Source organism: Pocillopora damicornis, chromosome 2 (assembly GCF_964200805.1).
Source record: "Pocillopora damicornis chromosome 2, jaPocDami1.2, whole genome shotgun sequence".
NCBI classification, from domain to species: Eukaryota; Metazoa; Cnidaria; class Anthozoa; order Scleractinia; family Pocilloporidae; genus Pocillopora; species Pocillopora damicornis.
Window position 1 is genome coordinate 36,868,202 of NC_142671.1, and position 25,215 is coordinate 36,893,416.

Sequence of the window (25,215 nt, forward strand, 5' to 3'; positions counted from 1 at the left end):
CATTTCACAATCCCTCGGAGATAAACCAACAAAAATCACAAAAGCACATCAAAAATAGATCAGGAAAATGTTTGTTTTATTGGATGTAAGAAATTTTGTTGAAACACCTGGAGAGTTGAGCCGTTGATAACGTTCCGTCAAAAATAATCCGGATGAATTAGAAAGGGCATCTTACAATTCTTTGTTTCCTTCCACAAGCCCGGTCTAATGCCACATCAATCCGAGATAAAGAGCAGTACCAGGTCCCCACGGTTTGAATAGGTAAAAATAATCCCTCTTACATTGCTGCAGTAACGAACGGTTGACGCAATTCCTATCTGATTCCGTTCAGGAGCGAAAAATGCAAAATATCAACGAGGTGTTTGTACTCTCGTTTTATTTCAGCTGCGAACATAACATCGAAGGCATCTCTGCTACCTATCATTTTTGTTAATGTGAACTGTTTATTTTACAAAACCTGAAGAAAAACTAGTATCGTAACTATGTTTATGATATCATTAATATAAGCTTTTCTTACAAATTAATTCGAATATTCACCACTTCGAATGAAAAGCGTATATAGTTTACTTGCAGTCTACAATACACCGGATGTACACACTGAGCCAGTTTCTGTGCCCCCGCACTGGTACGAAAGGATGAAGTTTTCCGTGCGTAAACTGGGAAGGAGCGTCTTCAGCCGTTCCCAGACACTCAAGTTCTTAGAACGAGTGGGAGGTTGTAGGCTTCGATTAAGAAAATGGGAAGTATAGGGATGAAGTATCATTGATACGTAGAAAGCAGTTAGTCTCAAATTCCCTCGGGTGAATCCTGTGAATGCAACTTTGTTTTCTTTCGTGTCAATAACGAGAGAGGTTCAATTCAAAAGACTGTATCCACCATGTACGTCTTTTTTTTAAGAGACTCCCTCTTGTGGTATTTTTAAACTAAGGTTATCGGGTCTGCTAGGAATATGTTAAACAATTTTTCTTCATTGGGCGTGTTTAAAGTTTAAGTTACAGATAAATAGCACTCCTTATAGGATGACCATTTGAGCAAAACTTGCGACGTAGGATTAGTTTTTCTAGATTCTTCGGGAATCGTAAGAAGCAAAGTGATCCAAACAAAGCCTAACAGAACCTTCGAAATAAGACCCTTACGAAAAGGGACCTAAGGAATAGGACCCGTAGGAAAAAAAGACCTAAGGAATAAAGACCTTGGAAATAAGGACCTCAAGGATAAGATCCTTAGAATAAATAGCTTTGAAGCAAGGTCTATATGTTGAAGGTTCTGTCGCTTAATTTCATCCTCTAATCCTCTCTTAGCTGGCGGTGACGACTGAAAGAAATATAAACGAATTTTTCTCGACACAGAGACAACAGGAACCATATTTGCATGGCGTTCGACTGTCTTAAAGCCGGAAAAAGCGGTATTCTCTGTTCCCAGAGGAAAAACTTCGTAACAGTTTTCTCAATTTGTTCTAATGTTGTTTTGAAAATTGTTTACGGTCTCCATATTTACATATGTATCATTTTCCTTACAAAAAGTCTTTTCTCTCTGCATTCACCGATTAGATTTGCCACATTACGCCAAAGCATTCGATATTACAAACAGAAGGATCACTCCAAAGGATGCAGAAGTTGTCGATGACGTAGAGTTCTTTGTTACTGCCAGATTTTTCACATCATCCGCTGAAAATACATGTACGAAAATGTGGACAATTAGTGAATGAATTGATTGACTAAAGATTGTATACGTCACACAGGTCAATAGTACTTTTCGTACGTGCTAACTGGCTGGTTCGGAAGTGACTAGCAAGTATTTTTAACGTCCGAGGAGCCGAAGTGACAAAAACGCGCCGCAAGAGTTTAATTTCTGGCCATTTTTCGGTATATTGACAGAAACAAACTACTATTTTTAGCGCCTGTGTAGTATATTCTAAAACAAGTTTTCACCTCAGTGTCGGTGAAAGTGTTGAATGTTTACCTCTACTTCGGTAGATATCCACCACTATTCACCTCCACTCAGTCGGTAAATATTGCAAGTAAAGTAAGAGTTCACGCATAAATGTTTTTTAAAAAGCGCGACAAGAAATAAAACTGCTTTCTCCTCAGTCTAACCTACACCAATCAGTTGAACGGCACGTATTTAAGCCTTTTAAAGAAGCCTTTACAAACAAAATGTCTGCAGCAAGCGCTCACACCAACCTGTGAAGTTCACAGTTATTACTGCTGGTTTTCCTATACCCAGTTTGTTCACTGCTTTTGTTCGGAATGTGTATGTTTCTGATTTATCAACTTGAAACGTGTATTCCGTGTTTTTAACAGAATCTTTCTCCGCACTGCTCCATTCTTTTCTCACGGTTTTGTATTCAACATGGTAATGTGTGATTGCCGCACCGCCATCATATCTTGGAGGTTTCCACATCACTTTGATTTTTGGTTTGTTCTGCTTGTCAATGAACGCTTCTTTTTTGACCAGATCTTGGGGTTGATCCGGTTTTTCTGTGAAACATAGGACAAAGCAAATCTTCAAATGTGAAACTTAAAGAGTCATAGCAGTTTTGATGGGACAACTACTACCGAAGTAAAGGAAATAAGCGAACGGCTGAAGGCCATAACACGCACCAAATTTCTATCGTTAAACATATTTCTCTCATAAAATCCTTTGAGATTTCTAAGCTACCCTTCAATGAAGCAAAAAAAAAAAAAAAAAAAAAAATGAAGATCAGACGCCCTACCCGTGATAACTTCTAAATGTTGCTCTCAGTGTTCAGAATTACAAGTTGTTCATTCACAATTGAATTTAGAGGACATTCCTGACCTAGCTGCTGGAGGATGCGAATAATGGTGAAAAATTCGAGTAATAGACAATAAAACAATGGATAGCGTTAAAGGTGCGCTCTGATTGGCTATTTAAATTCCGAATATTCTTTGCTATTTACCTAAGAGCAACATGCGCGGGATTTGCGCCCGAAGATATTGTAATCGATGTAGGAATAAATGATTTAAAATCATTTTTTTGTGCCTTACTATCTCGCTGTTTTAGCACATACTAAAACAAGTATACTTCAGTGTCGCTAGCTAGGTTCGCGGCGCGGTAAATATCCACTAGCCATCTCTATTTCGCTAAATAATTGTTTAATTTAATGAAAGCATACCTCCAAAATGAACTATCAAAATGTTCGAGGCTTTTTCTAGTCCAAATTTATTTCTGGCCGTCACTCGTACTTCATACACGTAAGCCTCGTGGGTTTTACTGATCCACATGTAAGTGTTGTTGGTTTTCAGCACTGTGGCAGAATTCCAAGACGATTCAAGTTCTTTGTACTCAAGTGAATACTGTACCAGAGGAGCACCACCGTCCTCTTCAGGGGGACTCCAAGTTACCCATACATCATAGGGGCCCCGCTCTTTGGGAACTAATTTGCTGGTCAGGTTGAGAGGCGCAGTTAGTGATTCTAATGAAATAAATTCAAGGCAAGATCCAAGCTTAAAAATATTGTGAGTTGTAACAGCTGTGCACTCACCAGCCTTTATCGTGACAGCTAGGGAAGATTACATATTGCACAAAATTTGACCCGTCTTTTCTTGGCTGGGTAAGCTGAAGTGTATATGTGTGAGAAAAAGTTGTGCATGTTCGAGTTACCCTACCTGCCGAGGCGAGACAACTTGACCTTTCGAGTTGTGCGCGATTTTTATTCTGTTCGGCGTCTCACTGTAATCGCTTTCGTGCTTTCGGGAAAGTCCTTAAAAGCAATCGTTGCCCCCACTACTTAGAATCTTTTAGATGACAGCTCTCAAGCAAGTCTGTAGGGCAATTTTCTAGTGAGAAACCTTCAGTGGTGACATCGTGTCATAACCGTAGAGGGCTTTGTAAAACTGAAATACTCACTGAAAAATGAAACCAAGACTGTGCGGGATCGAAACCCTTGACCAACTCTGTTGATCGCTCTAACATCCACGTGCACCTCACGTGGAAATTCACTTTGAAGTTTGCAAATCACGTGCTCTGTGCAGCGGTTAATGGTCTTGCTGACGAAAACCCGGCTAGTGAAAATGGGATGTTTATATTCCACGACGAAACCAGTTAAGGGAGTTCCTCCATCATCCTCGGGTGGCTCCCAGGTGAGCCTGCTGTACATGGGGCACTCGGTTTCATTGCTTGGAAAGTCGTATGCTGTGACATTGATGGGTTCTCGCGGCTTATCTGAGGAAAAGTAAGTTTAATTTATCAAATGATTTGTCTCTCAACTGAGATAATTCAAACGAAATAATGAAAGGACAAATGATTGATTGTATTTTGAATTACTGAATTACTGAATTACTGATTGATTGAAATAATGGCTTCTAATAATTAGAACAGTTTTCAATTGATTGACTGTCGTAAAACCAACATCAAAGTAATGACAACTGCCAATCATAATTAAGGTTTTATTTACCAAGCTGAATTATCCACACATTTTGATTGGTTGTTACTTATGATCTATTAATGGACAAACGCACAAATTTTATTTCCTCATTGCATAAAACAAATAGATTCCAATTTATTTGCAACGCGTATTATTTTAAATTCAAAAATAAGTAGAAGACACTGAAATGCACTTACATAGCTGTTTCATGCCAATATCAAACCGCTGAGTTGAAGTCCTTGACTTAGCGATGCATGTCACAGGCTCGAAATCCCGGTCAACATTCGTCTCTATTGTCATTTGGCTTTGGTCTTTCCAAGGATCCGGTTTTCCTTTCCAATAAACCTGTTTTCCAATGACTTGCGTATTGTCTGACCATCTCCAGTCAAAGTCCACAAGTAACCCAGGCGATGCTTTAGTGACGATGCAGATGAGAGAAACCTTGTGCCCTACCCATGACTCCACCAGCTGAGTGGAGTTTTGACGATCAGTAATAATGTCTAAATAAGGAAATCGCGAGTTCGTTTCAGTACTACGACAATCAGGGTACCTAGGTAGGTACCACTAATCATTTATTACTCGGAGGGGGGGGGGGAAGGGAGGTTGGGGGGCACACACGGTTTTTTAGGGGGAATATAGGGAAAATCAGTCGTCTCCAAAGGAGTACAAAGGGGAGGATTTAGAAAACTTCCAAAGAGGGGGGGGGGGGGGAGAAGAAAGGGGGGAATCATGAGAGTTTTACAGAGCCTAATGGGGGATCAGGTCAATTTTAACGTGACACAACTCAAACCTTCCGACCCTTTCCCCCCCTCTCTGACGATAAATAATGACAAATTCGTTGAATTAAGATCAGTCTCCTTTCCAGCATAATCTGTCACGTGACACCACAGACATCTGTGTAAAAAATATATCCCAGCACCCTAGCAACTCAGGGAAACAAGTTGCACTTTTCTTTCCAAAGTTCATGAAGCGCCACGATATTCTCGTCACCAATTTCTATCGTTTTGCAAGTCAGCCCTCTTGGTGTCGTGAAAAGCGAACAGAAATAAATTCACATAAGATAATAATAATCATGCTCGCCATTGCGAAAAGAGATCTATCTATGAGCGGGCACTAGGGAGAGACAACTGACGCGCCCTCCTCGTGTAAGGGCAGGTGAAGGGAAGAGCAAACTGTCACACCATCTGCTGCATGGTCGTGACTTATTTCCAAAAACGAAGTTGTTACTCTCCCGTGGATAACAAAAGAAAATTTCAGATATGAACGCGGCGTATTTATGTGATCAGCTTAAAAAAAAAAATTATTATCGTCACTTTTGGGGAAAAAAGCGATCCTCAAATTCGATCAGTCCACAAGTTGTCATTCATTTTTGAAGGTGCACATCGGGACTTTGTTACAATATGGATAATCACGTGTATCTAAAGAAACTACGCACTAATGCCAAACAAAGGAATAAAGTGTTTCGGTTACTGACTTCGAAAAAAATTACTGAAATAAAACAGATTAACTTTTCTTCACCCCGTATAAGGAAGCAGCAAAGGAGATATTACGGCTGATCTGCAAATGTCTCTTTTCAATTAGTAGCCAGAAAACATCCGACATAAGGCTCACGTGTGAATAAAAATACTTTTATAATTTCTTATTCTGTCATCGCAATGACCAAGTAAAAATTGAGTTTGAAAGGCTTTTCATATTTAATTTCTGCTCTTAAGGAGAACTGCGTCGAATGCCAGGCATATGGGTCTTTTTTAAGATAATTCAGAAATTCTGAAAAGCTTTCTAAACTAAGAATTTTGCACCTGGCTGGGAAATATGATTTTCCTTCGGCCGTGATCTTCATCGTATGCAAATTTTGCCGCCTAACCATTTACAGGTAAATCTACTCCCTTCATATTCATACAATACGTTAAATTGGAGTTTCTAAATGGTAAAAAAGATCACCTTAGAAAAAATATTTACGATGCATAGTACAAAATCAATTTTTGTACGATTGAAACCAAACCTATGAATGAATATGCGAGATTACTTGATTATCATAAACCGATCGACAAAAACTAATTAATCAAGGTTCACCACACCATATGGCCGCGTGCATTAGAGATTGTGATCGTTCCATCAGGTCTTGGAAACAAATTTTCGTGGCTTTGATGAAAAAATTCCAAAAAAAAAAAAAAAATTTGCTGCGGCTTCGTGTACATTAAGGGCTCATTTACCGCGTCAATTACATTCGAAACTTGCGATCGCTATCGAAAGTTTGATCTAAAATTCACTTCTACTACTTCTGCTGACAGCATTTATATTATTCTAGTTGTGGAAACCGAATGTTACTAAACAAATATTACTTCACAGTTACACCTCTGCCGCTATCTGGTGTATCTGAAGTTAGCCGTTTTTTTTAAATAAAAATGCCAAAATGAAGGCCACTATTAAACCGCAAAACGTAAGTCACAGCGAAAATTTCCCCGCGCTTTCTCCAAATAAATTAAAATACGTGAATACATTTTGGAAGCAATTTGACGTCTGAAAGTTACTAACAAATAATGAAATGTACTTTTATTGCTTTCTGCTGGAAATTGAAATCCTAAATGTAAGTCACGCTGTTTTTTATATTCTTTCAAGTCACCACGCTATCTGAATATTGAATTGATTTCCACTGGGAGAGTTTTTAAATATTTAATGTGATAGAATTAATAAAACGCGATAGGGGAACGATCGATCAAAATAGTAAGTTTTAAAATTTGCCTCTTACAAAATACAGTAAAAACGATTGGAAAAATTTCAAACTGCGATTACCTATCTTTCTGATAATGCTAATTTAAAACGGTAGCTTTTTTGGCAATGTTCTGTTTATTTCTGTGAGCAGATCAAAATTAAGTTATCGCACATTATCACCAAAAACAAATGACTCCTACTTCTATTTTTTGTAACTATAGGCTTGGATGTCAATGAATTTTATCATGTTGAAAGCTGTCGTACAGAAAGATGACCAAAATACAAAAATGGTACAAATGTCTCATTACTGCACAAAAGATCGTGGAAAATCTTTAGACTAATGCCGGTTAAGACAAAGTTGATAACCCATCGTCAGGCTGCATCGGAAGACCACGCGAAAAACTGTGACAACAATGAAGAATATGTCAGCAGCACGCCAGAAGTCAATACTACTTTAGCACGGCTTCCAGTGTGTGAATGATCATTTTTCAGCTAAATAGTAGTTATGTCGTTCGGTTTAGTCATAAAATACATGAAAAATGAATGAAAGTGGAGTTATTCTGAGTTAATAAAACGGACGTGAATTTTGCTGAATTTACGCTTGTGACATAAAATGCATGCAGATGTTTAAGAGCGGCTCTCGTTTGCAAAACAAGTTACATTTTCCGCTGGCGTAACCCATTACTCATTCTCATATTTCATTCTCACGCATGGAATAAAAAATTCGCGCCTGTTAAGGAAAGTAGAACCATGAAATTGAAGCAAAACTGTAAAATACTCACCTACAACGGTCACTTGGACATATTGGGAAGGAATTTTACCCTCGTTTTGCAGATCCAAACTGAAAAAATACCTTCCCGTATCATTCAGCGTGAGATTTTTAATCCTGAAACTTGCTTGTTCGTTCTTTACTACATCCACTCGACCGATAAATGATTCTGTTACTTCTGGCCGATCCAAGCTATTAAACTGAACTTCTTTAGCATCAACATCTTTCACAACAATAGCAACATCATCATCGCCGATTAGGATTCCAAATTTTACATACTGGATTGCCTTCCGGCTGGAATATTCCCATCGAAGAGTGGCATCACTTCCTACAAAGTAGTCCGCATCCTTGGGTTTTGTGGTAAAGTTAACAGCAGCGAATCCACTTGCCACAGAAACTGCGAGGACAAAAATTAAAATAAAGATGATCAGCATTTCGCGCTTTCGTCAAAAGAAGTGAAAACAACACGGTTAGTGACGAATGAGTGCACTTACTCCGGAGAAAATTTGATAGAAATAACAACAAATGCATACAGTGTGGACTGGTCACCACCATTTTGATTTCTGGATATAAAGCGGAAGCTGGCGAAAGAAATAAAAAGTTGCATTCCTTAAAGTACACACGCGCTCAACCGCAAATTGTTAGACAAGGGAATCAGCGCTCTGATTGGTGCAACTCTGACACGTGATAATAAACACCAACTTCTAAAATTGCTGTTCATGTAAGAGCAATCCAAAAACCTCCATGAGAACTTACCTGTTAATTTATTTCTTCTTGTCTGTTACCAAAAAGGGCAGACATGCACATATCCCTTTTAAAAGCATTTTTAATATACTTTTATTTTGCGACTTCGAATGCAATGTATAAGTCTTAACGACTTTCGACATCTCGAAAAAAACACGGCACAAAGATAATACTCTTTACCAAGATTAATTCAGGTCACCGAGAGAAATTAAGTTTCAAAAAGTACTTTCCGCATGTTCGAATGGTAGATCGCGTGAAGAAGATATTTCTCTCATAAAGAGTGTGTCTTCCTTAATTGTCTGGTAAATTATAAACCGCATTAATTTGAGTGGTGAGATCGATTATAAGACACGATATTTTATCAATAAGATTTGCGTTGGCTACAGACAGGAAACACCTTTCCCTTTTGCTAAAAATATATCCATAAAGAAAGATAAACATTTTCAAAAACATCTGTCACGGCCAAATAGGGATCATTTGTTAGCGGGAAATAATTCCCACCGGTGTTTACAGTTTTGGGGCCAAGAAACCAACAGACAGTGGAAGAACATTTATCATGCATATTAATACCTACAAATATATTTTATCTGTAATAGATATAACCGTCGTCTTTTGTCATATTTTTCCTTATAAACTCATTTAAGGGCAAATCATTGTTGTTTTTGTTCTTTTTTTTTTTTTTTTATTTCCTAACTGAACTAAAACATCTGGTTTTTTCATACTAAATCTTTGATAGACTTGTAATATTCTTCATAGATATGTTCCATTCTTGTATCACTAATCTTTTTCTGGAGATCATGCATGGTTTCTTTAGAAAAATAAAAAGTTTAGAGGTAATGGATATTTATGAATAACATTTAAATTAATGTCTTTCTTGATAGGCAAGCTTTTCTGGGCTTAACGCTTCCCCCCCCCCCCCCCCCAAAAAAAGATAACCTGTAGGAAAGTCATGAAATGAAAAATATTTAGCTAAAGTGAATCTGCTGAACGAAATATTTGAATAGCTTGAATTAGGGAATAACAAAACATAATACACGAATACCGATTTTACTCCTGAAAACTAAACGGTCACTTCGAAAAAGGTTTGTCTTTTATTTTTTCAGCGAGGTGAAAATGCCCCTAAACCGAAAAACTTACTAATGCGCAAAATTTATATAAAACAACCACATTTTTTTGTTACCATTAATAACATATATACTGTCATTAACCATGTACTTTTAAAAATAAGGTAGTATGCAAATGAGAAACTGCTTGATTCAATTAAAGTTCTTAAAACTTTTCATTCGTGATTTTGTCGATCTGACTGACCAAAAGTACTGATCAAAATCAAGTTTTGGCTCTTGTAAATGGTTATCAGGAGAAACCTTTTTATGGTCAAAAAGTGTTGATCCTAACCAAGGTTAAAGATATAGCCAGCGTCCTAAATGACATAAAATTATTTTCACTTGATTTTGAACATCTGAACTACTTAGGCTGTCACGCTACCAGTGTGTGTTTCCAGTCTCTCGTGTGGTAAAGCTCTCGGTCATTCCGTGCAGTGCTCTCCAGCCTGATTCCTGCATCCCTTGCTCTTGACCAATCCTGTAATATATGAGTCATTTTTTCCACATGTGTGGTGAATCAGTGATCCTGATGGTGTATAGTTGTTGACGACAGCCCCTTTATAGGCGTTAGTCTAATGCTTGGCGGCTTCTGGTTCACTGACCTCCTAATCGAGAGGTCTGGGTACAAGCCTTCGGAGCCTTCGCAAGGATTATGTTGTGATCTTAGGCAAGACACTTTACAAAAGACTGTTGATGGATACTAATAAATCTTCAGGGAAGCCTGAGGGACGTACCTTGGGGTGGCTGAGCTCATGGAGTTTAGAGAGGTTTTTTTTTTTTTGGGGGGGGGGGGGGTATGCAACCTCCTTACCAAGAAATTGGCTTCAACAGAGTCTGGGCTACCTGTGGCTCACCCGCATGCGATGGTTATTTTCGCTGACTCAGGTTTAGTTATCTTAGCAGTTTAGTCTGCCTCAGTAAGGTGATAACAAGGACAGGTGAATCCAGCAGATACGACTAATATTTTCCTTCTAATTGACTCGACTATTTTTTTGTTCTCAATTTATTTGCTTGGCGGCGTGAAGTATCAGAAGTGTCTGAGTTCTGACCGACATGATTTTATTGAATTACTTATTATTCCTCATGTTTTGAACATGTTTTGTTGTAAAAAAATTGCTTCATTTGTGATAAAAATATCGTTATTGATACAACTAATAAATTATGCATTGAAATATGCAGAGTATGATCGTTCAGTAATGAAGGCGTCGGGGAAAAAAAAGAGAAGATTTCCAAACACGTGCACTTGTTAAATGCCTGTTAGAAATAAGTTAGAGATAAATCACAAGCCTACGAGAAAAACTATTTTGGACTTTGCACAACAAATTTTGAAAAACGTGCCGTCATTGTCCAGCGGTTGTTTTAATCTGTTTGCTAGTAACTAAGACAACGAAGCGAAAGGAAAATGGCGGAGTTAGCGGAAAAATGAGTCTTTTGTATCTTATGCAAATATTTGGCCAAGAGCGTCAAACTAGAGCAAATTTCACGGCTAAGAGAGTGACGCAAAACTTATATTGACGTGATCCGCTTTTTTTTTTTTAAATTCTGCGTAGCTTTGAAGTGTCTTTTTGCCCAAACTGGTTAGTGTACGAACCCTACCTTATACGCGCGAATCTTTTCCCGATCACAGGTAAGATAGTTGTTATTGTATCCTAACTCGTGCTTAGTTGTTCAAATCTTAGCTTGGAATCATCAATTCGAATATTTATTAGCGAAAACATCACGTAGAGACACTTAACTTGAATTTCAGTGGGAGTGAGAGCTTGAAATTTGTATTAAACTCGATCGAATTCCGTATGATACGTACTAGTTCATTTACAATTTTTTTGAAATGATCGTTAAACCTCACCTTCTGCGCAAAGCAGTAGGTTTTCACATGCAGTTGTAGAGGTGTTTGGTTTAGAAGGAGAACTTGTAATTTTGATTTCACGAGCAAGTTTTTTCTTGTTCTCACTAAAACTCTTTTCTTTCCCTCGTACAGGCGGACAACATTTTATTTTCATCGCTCCGATTGCACGATCGTGCGAAGATAGTGTTGGATAAAACTTACTTTTACTTACATTTTAAGGGCTTAATCAGCGACATGTTGATCGTCATGTCAATTGTGTTTTTGTTTGCGCTCGACGTTGTAGACACACGACCCCATTAATTACAAATGCATTTACTCACTGAGGTACTCTGCGAACAGGCTCAGCTGATAAAATGGCGGTAGCATTTGATGGTTACGGTTTATCCATAACTTCTGAAGTCTTCCCTCCGTCTTTGACTCAAATTGAAGGAGGTGATTTGTTAAATTTGACCTTTCACTTGAATTATAATGGAACAAAGATTGGTGCATTACACGAGAACTCGTCTGCTTGTCATGAGCTGAAAAACAGCTCATTGTTAGTGAATCTGGTTATTACTTTGCCAATTGTGTTTGACATTGTAAGCCACTCAAATCAAAGCAGTCAAACCGGGATTGTCACTTCAAACATATCAAACTGTTCGTTTGTGCCATTGTTAGAGATAAACTCCACCTCTTCAGTTGTTTCTAACCACATGCCAGGAATCAAGGCTCTAAATTTTCACATCTTCTCACAAAATTTTAGTTGGACAGCAACCCTGAATGTCAGACTTAAATTGCTTCCTTCAGCCAGAGCTGATAGTTTATTAAACATAACTGCAAATGTCACAATTTCAAGTAAAACTATGGAAGATGACATTAGCATAGCATCATACAGAACTGCAGTTCCTGGTAATCTGCAGTTTGAATTGAAGAGCACATCAATTCCAGAGACACCTGGCCCTACTTTAACTTCAGAGGAGGAAATAACGTTATTTGCGAGCTTTCACATTCCAAGGATAACAGCAAATGTAAAACTTCAGGTACTGCTGCCTGTCTTCAGAAACTCAACACCTATGAAATTTGTAAGTGGATCAGTGGTTGATTTATCAGAAGGAGTGAAACCAAAGTTGCTAATGGAAGGATCAGGACCCAGATTCTCTGTGAGTCCTTCAACAGCTGATCTGTTTCCGCTGACTCAAAATGTGGTTGAGTTTGCATTTGGAGATACAGTGAACAAAGGGAATGAATCATTTAATGGAACCATAACAGTGGAAGTTACTGGTGCAGTGGACTCATCCCGTGGTGTTTATATACCAGAAAGTTTTGGAAATGTCACTTGCATTCTTATGTATGATTCACCAAGAGACTCCTATTTAACAGCCAACAAAACTTTGATTACTCTGAAGCTTGGGCAGCCACTACTTGAGTTTCATTTGGAAGCAGATAACTCTGATTGTTGTTATGAAGGTAAAGACATGGTCGACATCAAATTTGAAGTCAAGAATCCTGACTTTTCAACTGCTCCTGCATGGAATTTGACTTTAAACATTTCAGTGCTGTCAGCTGACATAGAATTGCACAATTTTTCTGCCTTTTTGTGTGGGAATACCTCAATTTTCAACATGACTTCTAATCAAAGTGTTGCTGAGACCAAATGCCATGACCTATATGGAACACATATGTTAACAAAAGCTAATGCTGGACTTCAAGTGAAGCTAACAAGGTCAGGTCCTGACTTAAGTAATCCATAGATGCTGTTCATTGGTTACTTTATTATTAAATAAATAATAAATAAATGAATAATACACAATAGTTATGATGAAAGAATTATTGATTGTTTAGCATCACATCAATTTTCATGATTAACTTATAAGACAGTGCTAATCATATAGCATTCCTAAAGCACTATGTTTTGGAAACGTTCTCACTATTACTGGGTGAGATCAAACACTGTAGAGATAGAGTTACATACACAGTTACAAACACAGATGTTATGGATTCATATATCAGTATAAATTTAATTATATCTAAGGTTTAACCATTAAAAAGGATTAGCATCTAATTTCTCCTTAGAAAATCATAACTGAATCACCCATTAAGGTCATGAGAATATTAGGAAATGATCACCAACCAAAAGATACTCTTGACTGTTGAACAAATTCTCTTAGTCAGCACCTTAAGTAAAGTATGGAGAACTGTAAATAAAATGTATATAATGATGTTAGGGTGTAAAGCCGGTTAAGGCTAACTACTTGTAAGACTTAAGGCGTTTGACAAATTTTGCACAATTTTTTTGTAGGTTGAATGCATCTTCATGGGTGTATGGTCATCTTCATAATTATGTGAATTCATCAGTGGCAGCAGGAAGTTTCCATGACAACAACTTAACTCTGGAATACACTCGCAAAGGCTGGTTGCCAATTGGAGATGTTGACACAGAGACAATAGGGATCAAAAATGTCGCAGCCCTGACTCCCTCTGTTCTTAGTAGTGATGTGCCTGATCCGATAGGTGACCCAAAGGATGTTACTATTGGAGAAGACATAGTTTTGCAAGCAATTGTTCAGATCCCTGTGTCTACAAATCCAGGTTTTTTCTTAAAACTCTTTGGAAGTGGTTTTGAAGCAGTAGATGGGCAGATCACCACAGTTGGCAGAAATATAAAATCACTTGAACAACGGATTGATGCAGCTTACAGTAAGTTCAGATGCAGTGTATGTAATATTTATGAACCTCTGAAATTCTCCAAGGACTTGTTTACATGGAGGCGGGGAACTCTAGGTAACTTGGGTAACCTGCCTTGCTGTGGTTGAAAAAATAGTCAGCATAAACTCACAATCTTGCCACCCTGGGATCCTGGGGTGAAGTTTTTGGTGCATGTTATAAATGTAACAGGAAGGCAACCCTGGCTAGGCAGGTAACCCCACCTTGAGATGTTTACATGGCAAATTGTGACCCTTGGGCTGACAGGGTTACCTTACCCAGTAGACTGGGCAGCCTGTCTAGCTGGGTTACCTCAAGTATTATGAAAATTTGATCAAAATAAAATAAGAGATTATATGGACAGGCAGGTTACCCCACCTACATGGGGTCCCCCAGCTCCATGTCAGCAGGCCCTAAGATGCTATTAATAATGGTAATAGGACTAGGAGGAATCCAATTTGGTCTGTAATCATACAAGTGATTAACAAAATTGGACAACTGCGAAGCAGGAGTCTAATTTTTTAATCATGAGTATGATTACCGACTGAATTGGATGACACAAAGTCATGTTACCAATTAATCAAAACTATAGCAAAATTTGAGAAAAAGAAACTAGACATCAGTTGTACATTTTCATTCAGAAAAAAACAATTAACTTGGTGAAATGTGAGAGAGCAGCACACACACGACATGTTCTGTCCACTTACACAGGCATGACATGTTAACTGTCCCTTCAACTGTCCTATTACACTGTCCAATTACAAGCATGGCATGTACACTGTCCTATTAGTCCTCAAATTGGGCTGGTGATAATTTTGGTATAGTTTCGAGTAATAGAGAAACAGTCAAAGCCAATCAGGTTGAAGAGGTACGATTGATCAGCACAAAAGGGAGTAGAGTTTACAGTGGGTAGTTGAAGGTTAATAGCTCTTAATGTTAAGCAATTGTGAGATCAGGCTAACATTAATATTACTCAGAGGTTTCAATAACTTTTTCCATAAGTGGCTGTAATGGGTGGCTGTGGCTGTAGCTGGAAAAGGAACCATTAGGCCAAACCTAAACACATGAGCCTGTTGGACCCCTGGTAGCCCACTTTTATTGAAACTCCTGATTACTGTACATGTACCTCAGACGACTGTCAGAAAATGATATGGAGGAAATGATCAAACCTTGGGAGTTCAGGGTTCATGAGCCATCGTGACTATTGCTTTTGGTTTTTGAAACCCTGTTAAATATTCTGTTTAACTTACTCATTATTTTACAGATCTCAATGTCTCTGGATCTACTGTAAGTAGCAATTTAGGAACTGTTGTGAATGTTGGAGACAATGCCCAGTTGTTGGCAAGTACAATTACCTATACTGCAACCATGAGGGTTGCTGATGTTGTGCAGAACATAAATGGCAAAAGACTAGCAATTGTATCTGATACAATCGTCAATGGACAACCCCAAGTTCCCAGTTCATTGACATTAAAGGTGTGTACATGTCTACTGTGAGTTTATGATCTGTAATATTTGCAAGGAAAATACAACATAATTTTGAAACTACAATTTGCTTTCCTTAGCATTGATTCATTTCACTTGTCACGTAATATTTTTGCAGGATGTTAGCCAGCTAATTAGTAAAGATTTAATTAATTCATCTCACTTTTTATGGCAAAATTAAGTTGTTTAGATGAAAAATTAATGCACATAGAAAATTGCCATCAAATGCTGTAAATATATGAAAATCATATATGGCAGCACTCTACCAACTGAGCTAACAAGCTAACTGGGAGCTGGTCATTATGTTGGATCCAAATATACCTTCGAAGGTTTAAAACCAAGCTCAGTTGGTAGAGCACTGCACCGGTATCACAGAGGTTATGGGTTCAAATACTGTATGGGCCTGAATTTTTTTCAGGCCTCATTTCAACTACTAGTTCAGTAGTGTTTAAGCTGCAAGGATTGCCTCTTAATTCATTGCCATCCAACTTTCAAAAGATTAAAAAACTGTGCACCAATTATGCATGAATAGATTTGCAATCATGTACAGTGATGTGGTGTTTCACTTAATTGATGATAGAGAAATAGGGATGTAAAGTCTCACCACTGCATACAGAGGTTGTGATTGCATAGTTATTTTTATATCAATAAAACTTCAATTCTCACTTGAATTATTTCCTTGTCTACTAAAGGTTGTCCTACCTGATTTATCTGTCACTGTCACTGTAAATAAGATATCTGGCGTTGACCCAAATGATGATCTTACATTCACCGTCAAGCTGAGTCATTCTAAACACTCAGCATCACATGCATATCGGGTGCTTCTGGAGATTGCTGCATCTGATGAATACTTTGAAAATGTTCAAGAGGTTGGCTCTCCAGATGTAGGTGTTTTGTCTGTGGTTGCTGGCAACAATGCCCCAAGTGGAAATCCAAGGTAACATGTTTTTGCATTAAATCCACTCTTTAAATGGATATGAAATTTCAATTAATCCTAATTAACTCCCATGAGTGACCAAAACAGAATTTCTCCTTACAATATCAATACAATATCAAACAGACAAGTGATGAGAATATAGAAAAATATCAGTTAGGGGATTATAAGCTGATCCAATACCAAATTCTCCAAACTAATGTTATGAGAACTGTATGGCAGACAGTGAGGAGAATTACTAATGAGATCTTGGGAGTTAAAGGGTTAAGCAAATTGTTTAACCCTTTGACCCCCAAGAGTTACTAGTATCTAAAGCTACTTTCTCCTTACAATATCACTCCTGAATCATACATAAAGGTTATGAGAATAAATGAAATGATCACCAGCTAAAGAAACACTTAATTTCTCATCAAATTCTCCTTGTCAGCACCTTAGGAAATGTGTTGAGAATGGTGAGGAGAAAATAGATACTGATGTTGGAGTGTAGAGTGTTAACTGAGGTTTAATTCTTGAACCTGTTGTCACATATGAGTTGATTTTGTTGTTGTTGTTTCCTTATGGTTCTTTAATGATCATACCTTCTCAAAAAAACTGACCCTTGAAAAATTCCAATTTGAACATGAATTCTGTCATGAACCTTTAACTCCCATGAGTGACCAAGACAGAATTTAGATGAATCCTTACAATATCAAGCAAACAACTGATGATGAGAATAAAGAAAAATATCAACTAAATTCGAACTCTGAAAGCTAATTTTTTTTAGCTGATGGTCATGCGAAAGAGAAGTTTGCTTCTAAAACTATATTACGTGTTATCTCCGTCATTGTTATTGTACTAGACTTGTACCGTTGGCCGACTAGCAGTCACCTGTGGTCCGAAAGCTGGCCGACAGTTGGACGACACTCGACCGACTGTTGGCCAACTGTTGGTCGATTTTTGGCCAATAATTGGTCAACTCAGCCGACGTTCAACCGTTTGTTGACGGACAGGCTTTTTTAAGGGAGTTGTTCCTCACAATAGCCGACAACTACACAATTTGTTTATGTAGTATATATGCACATTTGTCATGTTTATATGTGTATGGTGGCCTGTTATAGAATAAATGTTATTATCTTTCAGGTATAATAATACGAATACAAAAGTGATTCTTTATCGAGTGACCACTGGCCTGCTCCTTGGTAAGAGCGTCTCCTTTCAGTACAAGGCTACAACTGTTGGTAACCTTCAGCCCAGCATATACATCTCTTCCCCGGTCTTCCTCTCCTATGCAACATTGCCGCCCAGTTTGTCACCTCGAGAAGGGAGAAAGTTTGAACATAACTCTGATCAGGTGAGAAAAGTCTCTTCAAAAAGATGTTGCTGTTACTTAACAGTTATTGGATAATGTTATGACTGGTAGCAAAAATGATCGAAGCCGAGGTTATTTTTTATCAGCTGGAGTCGAAGGCTTGTTTGTTTTTGACGATCTTATCTTCGCTAATTTGACGAGAACTGGGCGTTGTTTGAAAGAAATTACATGCAAAGAAGTGAAGTTTTGCGTGAGCGAAAAAAGAAAAAAACCAGAAACAAAACGAGAGGAAAGCGGAGGCGATATATTTAGGCTTTCGCTCACTTGCAGTCAAAAATCAAAACCCCTAAAGATCGAGTTTCCTTCAAGATATTTTCAATAAATTCTATGACTTGTTTCTTTTTGATTCTACAGGCTTCTTTTCTCACTTTCCGCCCTCTTCCATATGTAACAGTTAGCTTCCAGGCTCCCGCCAATGGTTCGTTTGATGCCGGTGACAGAGTAGAATATGAACTGATCCTAAACAACATTGATTCAACAATATCAGCGTATTCACTGTCTGTAATAGTATCCTTTGAGACTGTCGACACCAACAGTCTCAACACATCTTGCAGTGGAGGTACGCCTAAGTTTAACGCTACCACAAAGCAATCAAGACTCTTCATAACACCTCTGGCGCCCTCACAAAGCATCCGCTGCAAGTACGAGTCTCGACTCCAAGCTCGCATCAGCCCAAAGCAGTTGATCTCTCAGATGGTTACCGTAGAGTACTACAATAAAAATGTAGGAAACAACCCGCAGAATGCGGCAAGCTATAATGAAAAGAGACATGCTAACATTACTACCAAGCCTATCGATACCTCGATACTGTCCAGTAAGAATGCGGATAAGTTAGAGGCAGGTGATCCAGTTAATTTTACCGTTCAGTTACAACTCCCTGAGTGTGAGACCAACTTGAGTGTAGTAGTTGATTTGCCCACAGTCCCAGAGAGCGTTATTGATCTGGCTCGTAAAAGGAGGAGTTTACAAGGAATCGGAATTGAGAGTGAAGAGGATAACTTAAGGTTGGTTGTTTCTTTTTTGTTGTTGTTGTTTCAGTATTTTCCCTTTTCCTGAAACTTTATTCACTGGCTCCCCAGCTCACTTGAAAATTAGGTTACTTGTTAAACCCCAACACGCATACATTTTGATTTCAGCGATTTTTTTTCTTCACCGTTTTTCCTCTAATAAAGAAGTAGTATGAGTCTTTGAAAACAAGGGAGACTTTTAAATCCCATACAAATCCATATACTTGCCATGTTCGATTTTGCGGTTTAACACGTAATCAACTCTCCAAGTGCTTTTGGGGGGGGCCTGTGCTTTATCGTGTATATTGTGATTCTTTGGCATGCCTGCCTTATAAATGCCACCCTTTCTTGAAAAGGAAAAAAATTCCTTTTTTTATTAGAGCGCATTTCTACCTAGTGCTTTATAGCAAAAAGTAGAGCAGCAATACAACTAATTATAGCAACCTCATTTATGCCTGTGCTGGTACTAATCACGCTTGTCATTAGAACATTAAAACTTTACAAAATACTGAAATTGATAGGCAGAAAGTGTCGAGCGCATGGAAGAGTTTCCTGTATAATTTGTGGAAAAATCATGCAATTCCAAACGACATCGAGTCAAGACGTTCCTCAAGTCGTGGCCTTTTAGGTCAGCATCCTCAAGTAACAGGCTTCGTACACGCTTTTAGCTATATCTGTATTTCCTTCCTATTATTTCTTTTTTTTCCTTTTCTAACTTAAAAGGGATAATTTTTTCACCAAGATTATGCAATGAAAGACATAGGTCACCGTACAATGACTGAAAAACAATACCGTTTCCTCGGAATACGCCTAATTACATGATGTTATGCGCAGTAAAAGTTGCGCAGTATAATACTGATAGTGCGCGCGCTGAACAATTTTAAAGTGTGAGTTTGTGAGCATTATTACGCAAACGATTATTGCGTATTGCATGTCGCAGTTCTCAGAGAGTCGCGTTTACCGTTTTCCCGTTGTTCCCGTTTTCAACCGATTGAATCAGTTCGTTCTTTAAAAGGGTTTTCCGTAATCACCAACGAACTTTTGACTGATTAGTTAGACTCATCTGGGTTTTTAGAGCCATTTATGTTACCTTATAACAGTCTTAATCTTAAAGTACTCTTATCCTGGTAATTAACGGTTTCCAAATGTTTATTTGTTTAAATATTTAACCTTCAGTGTTTGTTTATTTTGAACAGGTCTCGGCACAAGCGTTCAGCGGGTGTGGTCAACGCCCTATCTCCTATTCTAGGTGACAGTTTTGTGAAGTACGGAGATGGCCTGACTTTATCTCTGATCCCAGTCATAACACCTGCGAACCCTACGACTCTGACTATACCCTTTGGTACTGTTCAGAATCTTCCCGGCTCTGGATCCAATGATACAATCGAGATCTTTCTAAAGTTTAACACCGCAAACAGACCACTCATTCTTAGTGGACGACGCCTGTACTTGACAGTGAAGTTGAATTTTGATGCTGGATCAGATAGTGGGGTGAAACAGTTTGTTATCGTTGGACCACTGGTGAAGCCACTACTGTCCATTGTTAAAACTGTGGAGGTATGGTAGTTTTAGCGCTTTTCGGTTGAGTGTCGTAACAATAATTAAAAAAACCGAAGCTCTTCGTGCCTCGTTCGGAAATCTTCGCTTTACGACCGTGCTGGGAACGGAAAGGTTCGCTCGTCGACCTGCTGCGGACAACAGACTGGCCAGTAACGTGATCGCATAAACATTTATAATTGAGCAATCAACAAGAACGACTCGTACTGAAATTGGTGGGTTCATTGAACAAGAGAATAGCCAAGTTTAAGTCCTCTGCTCCTGTGACCTTTCTGAAGTTGACTTTCTACTAAATCCTTTACAACTTTCTCGGCAAATTTCCTGATCAAGACATATAAAACTTGTACACAAGGCAGTTTTGTCCTTGCTTATAAGCTTTTGAAAAAAATTATTTGTCAAAGTCATGTCGTATTTTCCGCCTATACCTTGGAGAAAAGTTCTCAAAAAAAATGTTTGGAAACGCAGCTTGCGTTTTATGTTTAACCATGCCTCAGAGAGCAGATGAGTTAATTCGGCTCTATTTCTAGTTAAATAAACCGTAACATTGCATCGCTAGTAACTACTAGCGCTAAATGCCCACAAAAAAATTCTGGAAGAGGTTTTTGTTTAGCAGAAAGATTTCCAGAAACGTGTAACGCGATTGCGTGTGTCAACGGTCAACAACGATATAGAGTCGTGCTGCAATCGTCCACCGCCATCTGCTAGGCCTCTTACCGCCGTCTGTTTAGCTTGTGAGGAGACAGGCGGGCACAACCGCATATTACACCATCGGCAGCCACTTAGGAAGAAAGATCATCGAAACCCCTGAATCGTACAGTTAATTTAATTAGAAATACCGTCAAATTTAATTTCTCTGCCTCCTGTGCTCTGCAAGATACTCAAGTGTACTCAATTTCCCATGTTTTCTAGATAGCAGAGAAGAACGTGGACTCGCCTCTTGTGTTATTTAACATTACCGTCAGTCACACCAACGCCTCTGTTTATGATGCGACCAACCTAACTGTCCAGGATTCCACACAAGGAATGGATTTTTATGATTCTGATTCGTCGACTCAAGGCGCCTTTGTTACGTTTCCCAGAAAGAACAGCTTTGAAATTCGTTTTACCCTTCGAAGTCTGCGCGGTAAGTTTGGGATAACTTCATATTGCAAGAGTTTGAAATAGTATTTATCAACACATCTGATTGATTGACTGGTTTATTGGGTAAAAAACTGATCTGTAACAGCTTGAAAGGGTGTTCTCATTCATCTTACTCGCTTGAATTAAGCGAGATCATTTTTTCTGTTACTTGTTTTCTTTTACTGCAAAGCCTTAGTTTGATTTGTTGATTGATTGACTCATTGATGGAGAACATGTGTAACAAATCCACTAAAACAAAAATCAGCGATCGCTTAATGGTATGTTAGTTCTTCAAGTACTTCTAGACCTTACCATTGTTTATCAATTGGCTCATGGTTGGTGAAATAGAACACTCGGAGAGAAATTTCATATCTACAAGCAACCATGTAATTATTTTGGCCTTTTTTTAAACACTATAGGCCTGAAAAATGATCTTGAATTGAGAATCGTGAACGCTTTGATATTCTTTCATCGACCTGACGGAGTGGCGCGAAAGGCAGGTGACGTGTCAGAAGCTGATTGGCGATAAGAAACACGCATAAAATACTATCGTAATTTTATACTTGTGCAGTTACTACTTTTATCGGGACTGGATTTCCTTGTAAAACACCGCCGTGTAAACATTAAGAGTAAATAACGTCTATATTGCCCTATTCAACTGTTTCATTTCAGGACAACAGAGATGAGGAAAACTTGTTAAAGAGACATTTCTAAGCTTTATCCAGAAGGATTGGATTACAAATTTTGCTCTGCAATCCTCCTGGATAAAGCTTAGCTTGTCACTGCATGGACAACATCTCTTGTACACAGGGAATTGTAAGAAAAAAACTTATCACAATAACATCATATTCAACACGCAATATCGTCATCACCAGTGGATCGACGAAAGGAATCCTTCATTTTATCAAAATAGTTCGATTTGTTAATCGACTGTTGTACAGTCGCATTGTGACCAGTCCCAATAATATTTTTTAGAAGAATTTTTGCTATTCTACACTTTGCTAATTTCAGTTGAATACATCGCGGAACCTGTACATCGGCTTCTGTGCTCATATCCTCCAATCTTTCTTGGTTAAGTCTCCAAAGTAACGCAAGCTAACGAAGTCCGCAATCCTCGTTGATACTAGAGATCGAGTATTGCAAAGACATCAAACTGAATATTGTTTTTCTATTTTACAGTTGGTGAGACAAGATCCTTTATCTATGTGGCTCGATTTAAAGTGGATGAGAAGGTTGGTGATCACCTGCCACAAACTCAACCAGTTGTCTTTGTTCAGTTATTCTAACTCGTGTATTTCTATTTGCTTCCATTAGGAGCCGACCACGCTGCGTATCCCTGCTACAGTGACATGGAAGAGTGTACAGGTGAGAAGATGCGAACAGTTTTATGTTGAACAAGAACTGTAATGTCCTATGAAATCTATGAGAGAGGCAGAAAAGTGGAGTTTTAAAGGAGATATGAAGTTGCTAACAGAGATCTTTTTGTTTTCTTTTTCAGCTGAACAGCCTGACTTACAGAGTCTCAAGCGATGCCAGCACGTCTTGTCTTCAAAGAGCTGACGTGGATGAACCAGAGGTAACAACGAAGATTGATGGTAGAATAAACTCATCCCGTTGCTTTCAGCTATTTTCATCAATTTATCATACTCTGAGGCAGATTACGTAACATTCTTTTTCGTTTTTGTCTAACAAAGCGAGAGAAGCGTGAGCTAAGCGGGAGAATCGTGAGCCGCGTGTGAGTCGCTCGATTCTTTAGCATGATCCCCTCTCAGTTTACACTGCTCCCCTTCAGCTAAATGATAACGGAAAAGACTTCTGTGTACTTTTACAGAGCCCAATTGTGCGAAATATGGTTTATGATCCTACGCGGCGTGTATTGCGAAATCTGTGAGCATAATGACAGCTATAAGTTTAAAGGAACATGTATGGTCAAGACCAAAGACGACACCCATTCTCTTAATTGAGCGTGTTCCAAAACACAGATTCCATTCCTGTTTTATTTACTTGAGCGTTAGTAACAGATCTCTGAATTATGTTTTAGCTCATCGACCATATATTGCATTAACAACATGGCATTTTATTTTCTAGCGTCGTAAAGTGTTTGGTTATTTTGCTCTTGGCGTTTTCCTTGGTTTGTTATTCGGAGCTCTGATTGCTGCCATCTTGATACTGGTGGTGATCAAATGTTGCGATAAGGGCAAGATGGCGCCATATTATACGGTGAGTCCTGTAAGCCCGTTCAGCGAGCCGTGAACAGCTTAAGGCAAACACGCTACGATACCACCCTTGAGTGCTTTAAAATCGTTTATCTGTTCTTGGAAGTGAGCAACTAAAGTTTTAGTGATTGTGTCTGCCATATCGTGGATATCAATTCTGGGCAATTTCTTATAATTTTCAGATGTTTCATTTTATTGTCAGATGATCAGGTCAACCTTTGCAAACAGGTCAAAAAAAATAGGAGCCCCTGTTTCGGTTTTTGTGGTGTTTTGTGCTTCCTCACTCCTTTACCTTACTGTCTAAACTAAAATCGTTTACAGAATTTACCTTTTACAAAAGTATGTACTCGGTCGATCTTGAAACCCTTTCATTTGTTTTCTCTTTTCCAGCGCTTTACTAACACAACCACCATGACAGTTCTGACTGGAGGATCTCAGTATATTTACCACGGCGGTGAAATGCCGGACAACAAACCAGTGGAAACACACAAAGAAATCAGGTAAGAAGAAAGATGTTCTAACATAAGTCTTTTGCAGCGCCTATTTACTCGTTTTAGACGTAACTACGAATGGGAAAAGCGACACACGATCAACCGCTACTGTTTTTGGCGACTCAAAGCTTAGCCCGTCATCACTAACTGACAAACTTCCTCGCTAGGTGAGAAGAAAATAGTCATAAAAGTTGTGCAACGATAAAGAAAGACATACCGTTGGGTCTTGCAATTAGAGTAGATGTCAAAGGCACTTTTGTTGACTAATTTACAGCACCATGAGCGAAAGAATATGAGTTTGAAAACTAAAGATTTGCGACGCTGTTATCTATTTAACAATTAGCTTTGAGCTCAATACTTCTCGAGCGTCTTCATCAACCATCATGCGTAGAAATAGAGAGCGAATGATCTAAATATTTCGGAGAAAACTACTTTTAGTTTAAAACTTAACAAGACATGCTCGTGGTTTCGTTGAATAGAGATACAAATGAGTCACGCCCGTTGACTCGCTATCCATCACAGAATGAAGAGTGTCGTAGCTTATCAGATTGCACAATTTGTGATATCTAATGATTATGGTATTTTTTTTATGCTTGTTTTTCAGTATTGTTCAAACTGACGAGAGTATCGTGCCTATTCTAGCTCTGGACAAAGCTTCTCAGACAGAAAAAGAGTTCAACAGGTAAAGACGAAAGTTAAAGAGCACACTGCAAAGACCACTGAAATATTCTACAACAACGTAAAGTTTCGCTACTTCACAGAACTTTATGCAGAAATTATTTAAGTAGGCTTGTGACGAGAAACGTTGCGGAAAA

At 38.5% G+C, this 25,215-nt stretch overlaps 2 protein-coding genes across 3 annotated transcripts in view; one reads left to right on the forward strand and one right to left on the reverse strand.

Annotated features, from left to right (window-relative positions):
- Window positions 1–359: 359 nt before the first annotated feature.
- On the reverse strand, window positions 360–8,532 carry LOC113685574 (myomesin-3). Its single transcript, XM_089196046.1, has 7 exons — window positions 8,363–8,532; window positions 7,882–8,265; window positions 4,585–4,887; window positions 3,871–4,185; window positions 3,137–3,436; window positions 2,184–2,480; window positions 360–1,667 (listed from the first exon to the last, which is right to left on the reverse strand). Exons 1-7 carry the CDS (start codon window positions 8,421–8,423, stop codon window positions 1,561–1,563), a joined length of 1,767 nt encoding a protein of 588 aa, XP_089052172.1. The 5' UTR covers window positions 8,424–8,532; the 3' UTR covers window positions 360–1,560.
- Window positions 8,533–11,081: 2,549 nt separating this feature from the next.
- Window positions 11,082–25,215, forward strand: part of LOC113685561 (uncharacterized) — a 29,629-nt gene continuing 15,495 nt past the window's right edge. For both annotated transcript variants that reach the window (XM_089196045.1, XM_089196044.1), the window contains exons 1-15: window positions 11,082–11,342; window positions 11,694–13,263; window positions 13,840–14,237; window positions 15,508–15,719; window positions 16,421–16,665; window positions 17,782–17,992; window positions 18,365–19,014; window positions 20,214–20,574; window positions 21,484–21,697; window positions 22,873–22,925; window positions 23,008–23,058; window positions 23,192–23,269; window positions 23,782–23,913; window positions 24,300–24,409; window positions 25,005–25,082. In XM_089196045.1, the coding sequence (XP_089052171.1) occupies window positions 11,915–13,263; window positions 13,840–14,237; window positions 15,508–15,719; window positions 16,421–16,665; window positions 17,782–17,992; window positions 18,365–19,014; window positions 20,214–20,574; window positions 21,484–21,697; window positions 22,873–22,925; window positions 23,008–23,058; window positions 23,192–23,269; window positions 23,782–23,913; window positions 24,300–24,409; window positions 25,005–25,082 (4,142 nt within the window). In that variant the 5' untranslated portion in view covers window positions 11,082–11,342; window positions 11,694–11,914. The remainder of the gene's footprint in view (window positions 11,343–11,693; window positions 13,264–13,839; window positions 14,238–15,507; window positions 15,720–16,420; window positions 16,666–17,781; window positions 17,993–18,364; window positions 19,015–20,213; window positions 20,575–21,483; window positions 21,698–22,872; window positions 22,926–23,007; window positions 23,059–23,191; window positions 23,270–23,781; window positions 23,914–24,299; window positions 24,410–25,004; window positions 25,083–25,215) is intronic.

What these genes read in the sequence shown, in the direction of transcription:
- LOC113685574 (XM_089196046.1), bottom strand. Translation starts at nt 8,423, where the DNA reads ATGGTGGTGACCAGTCCACACTGTATGCATTTGTTGTTATTTCTATCA. An exon ending in TCTATCAAATTTTCTCCGGA is followed by an intron (nt 8,266 to 8,362) that starts GTAAGTGCACTC and finishes TTGTCCTCGCAG; the next exon opens with TTTCTGTGGCAAGTGGATTC. An exon ending in AGTCTTGGTTTCATTTTTCA is followed by an intron (nt 3,437 to 3,870) that starts GTGAGTATTTCA and finishes TTATTTCATTAG; the next exon opens with AATCACTAACTGCGCCTCTC.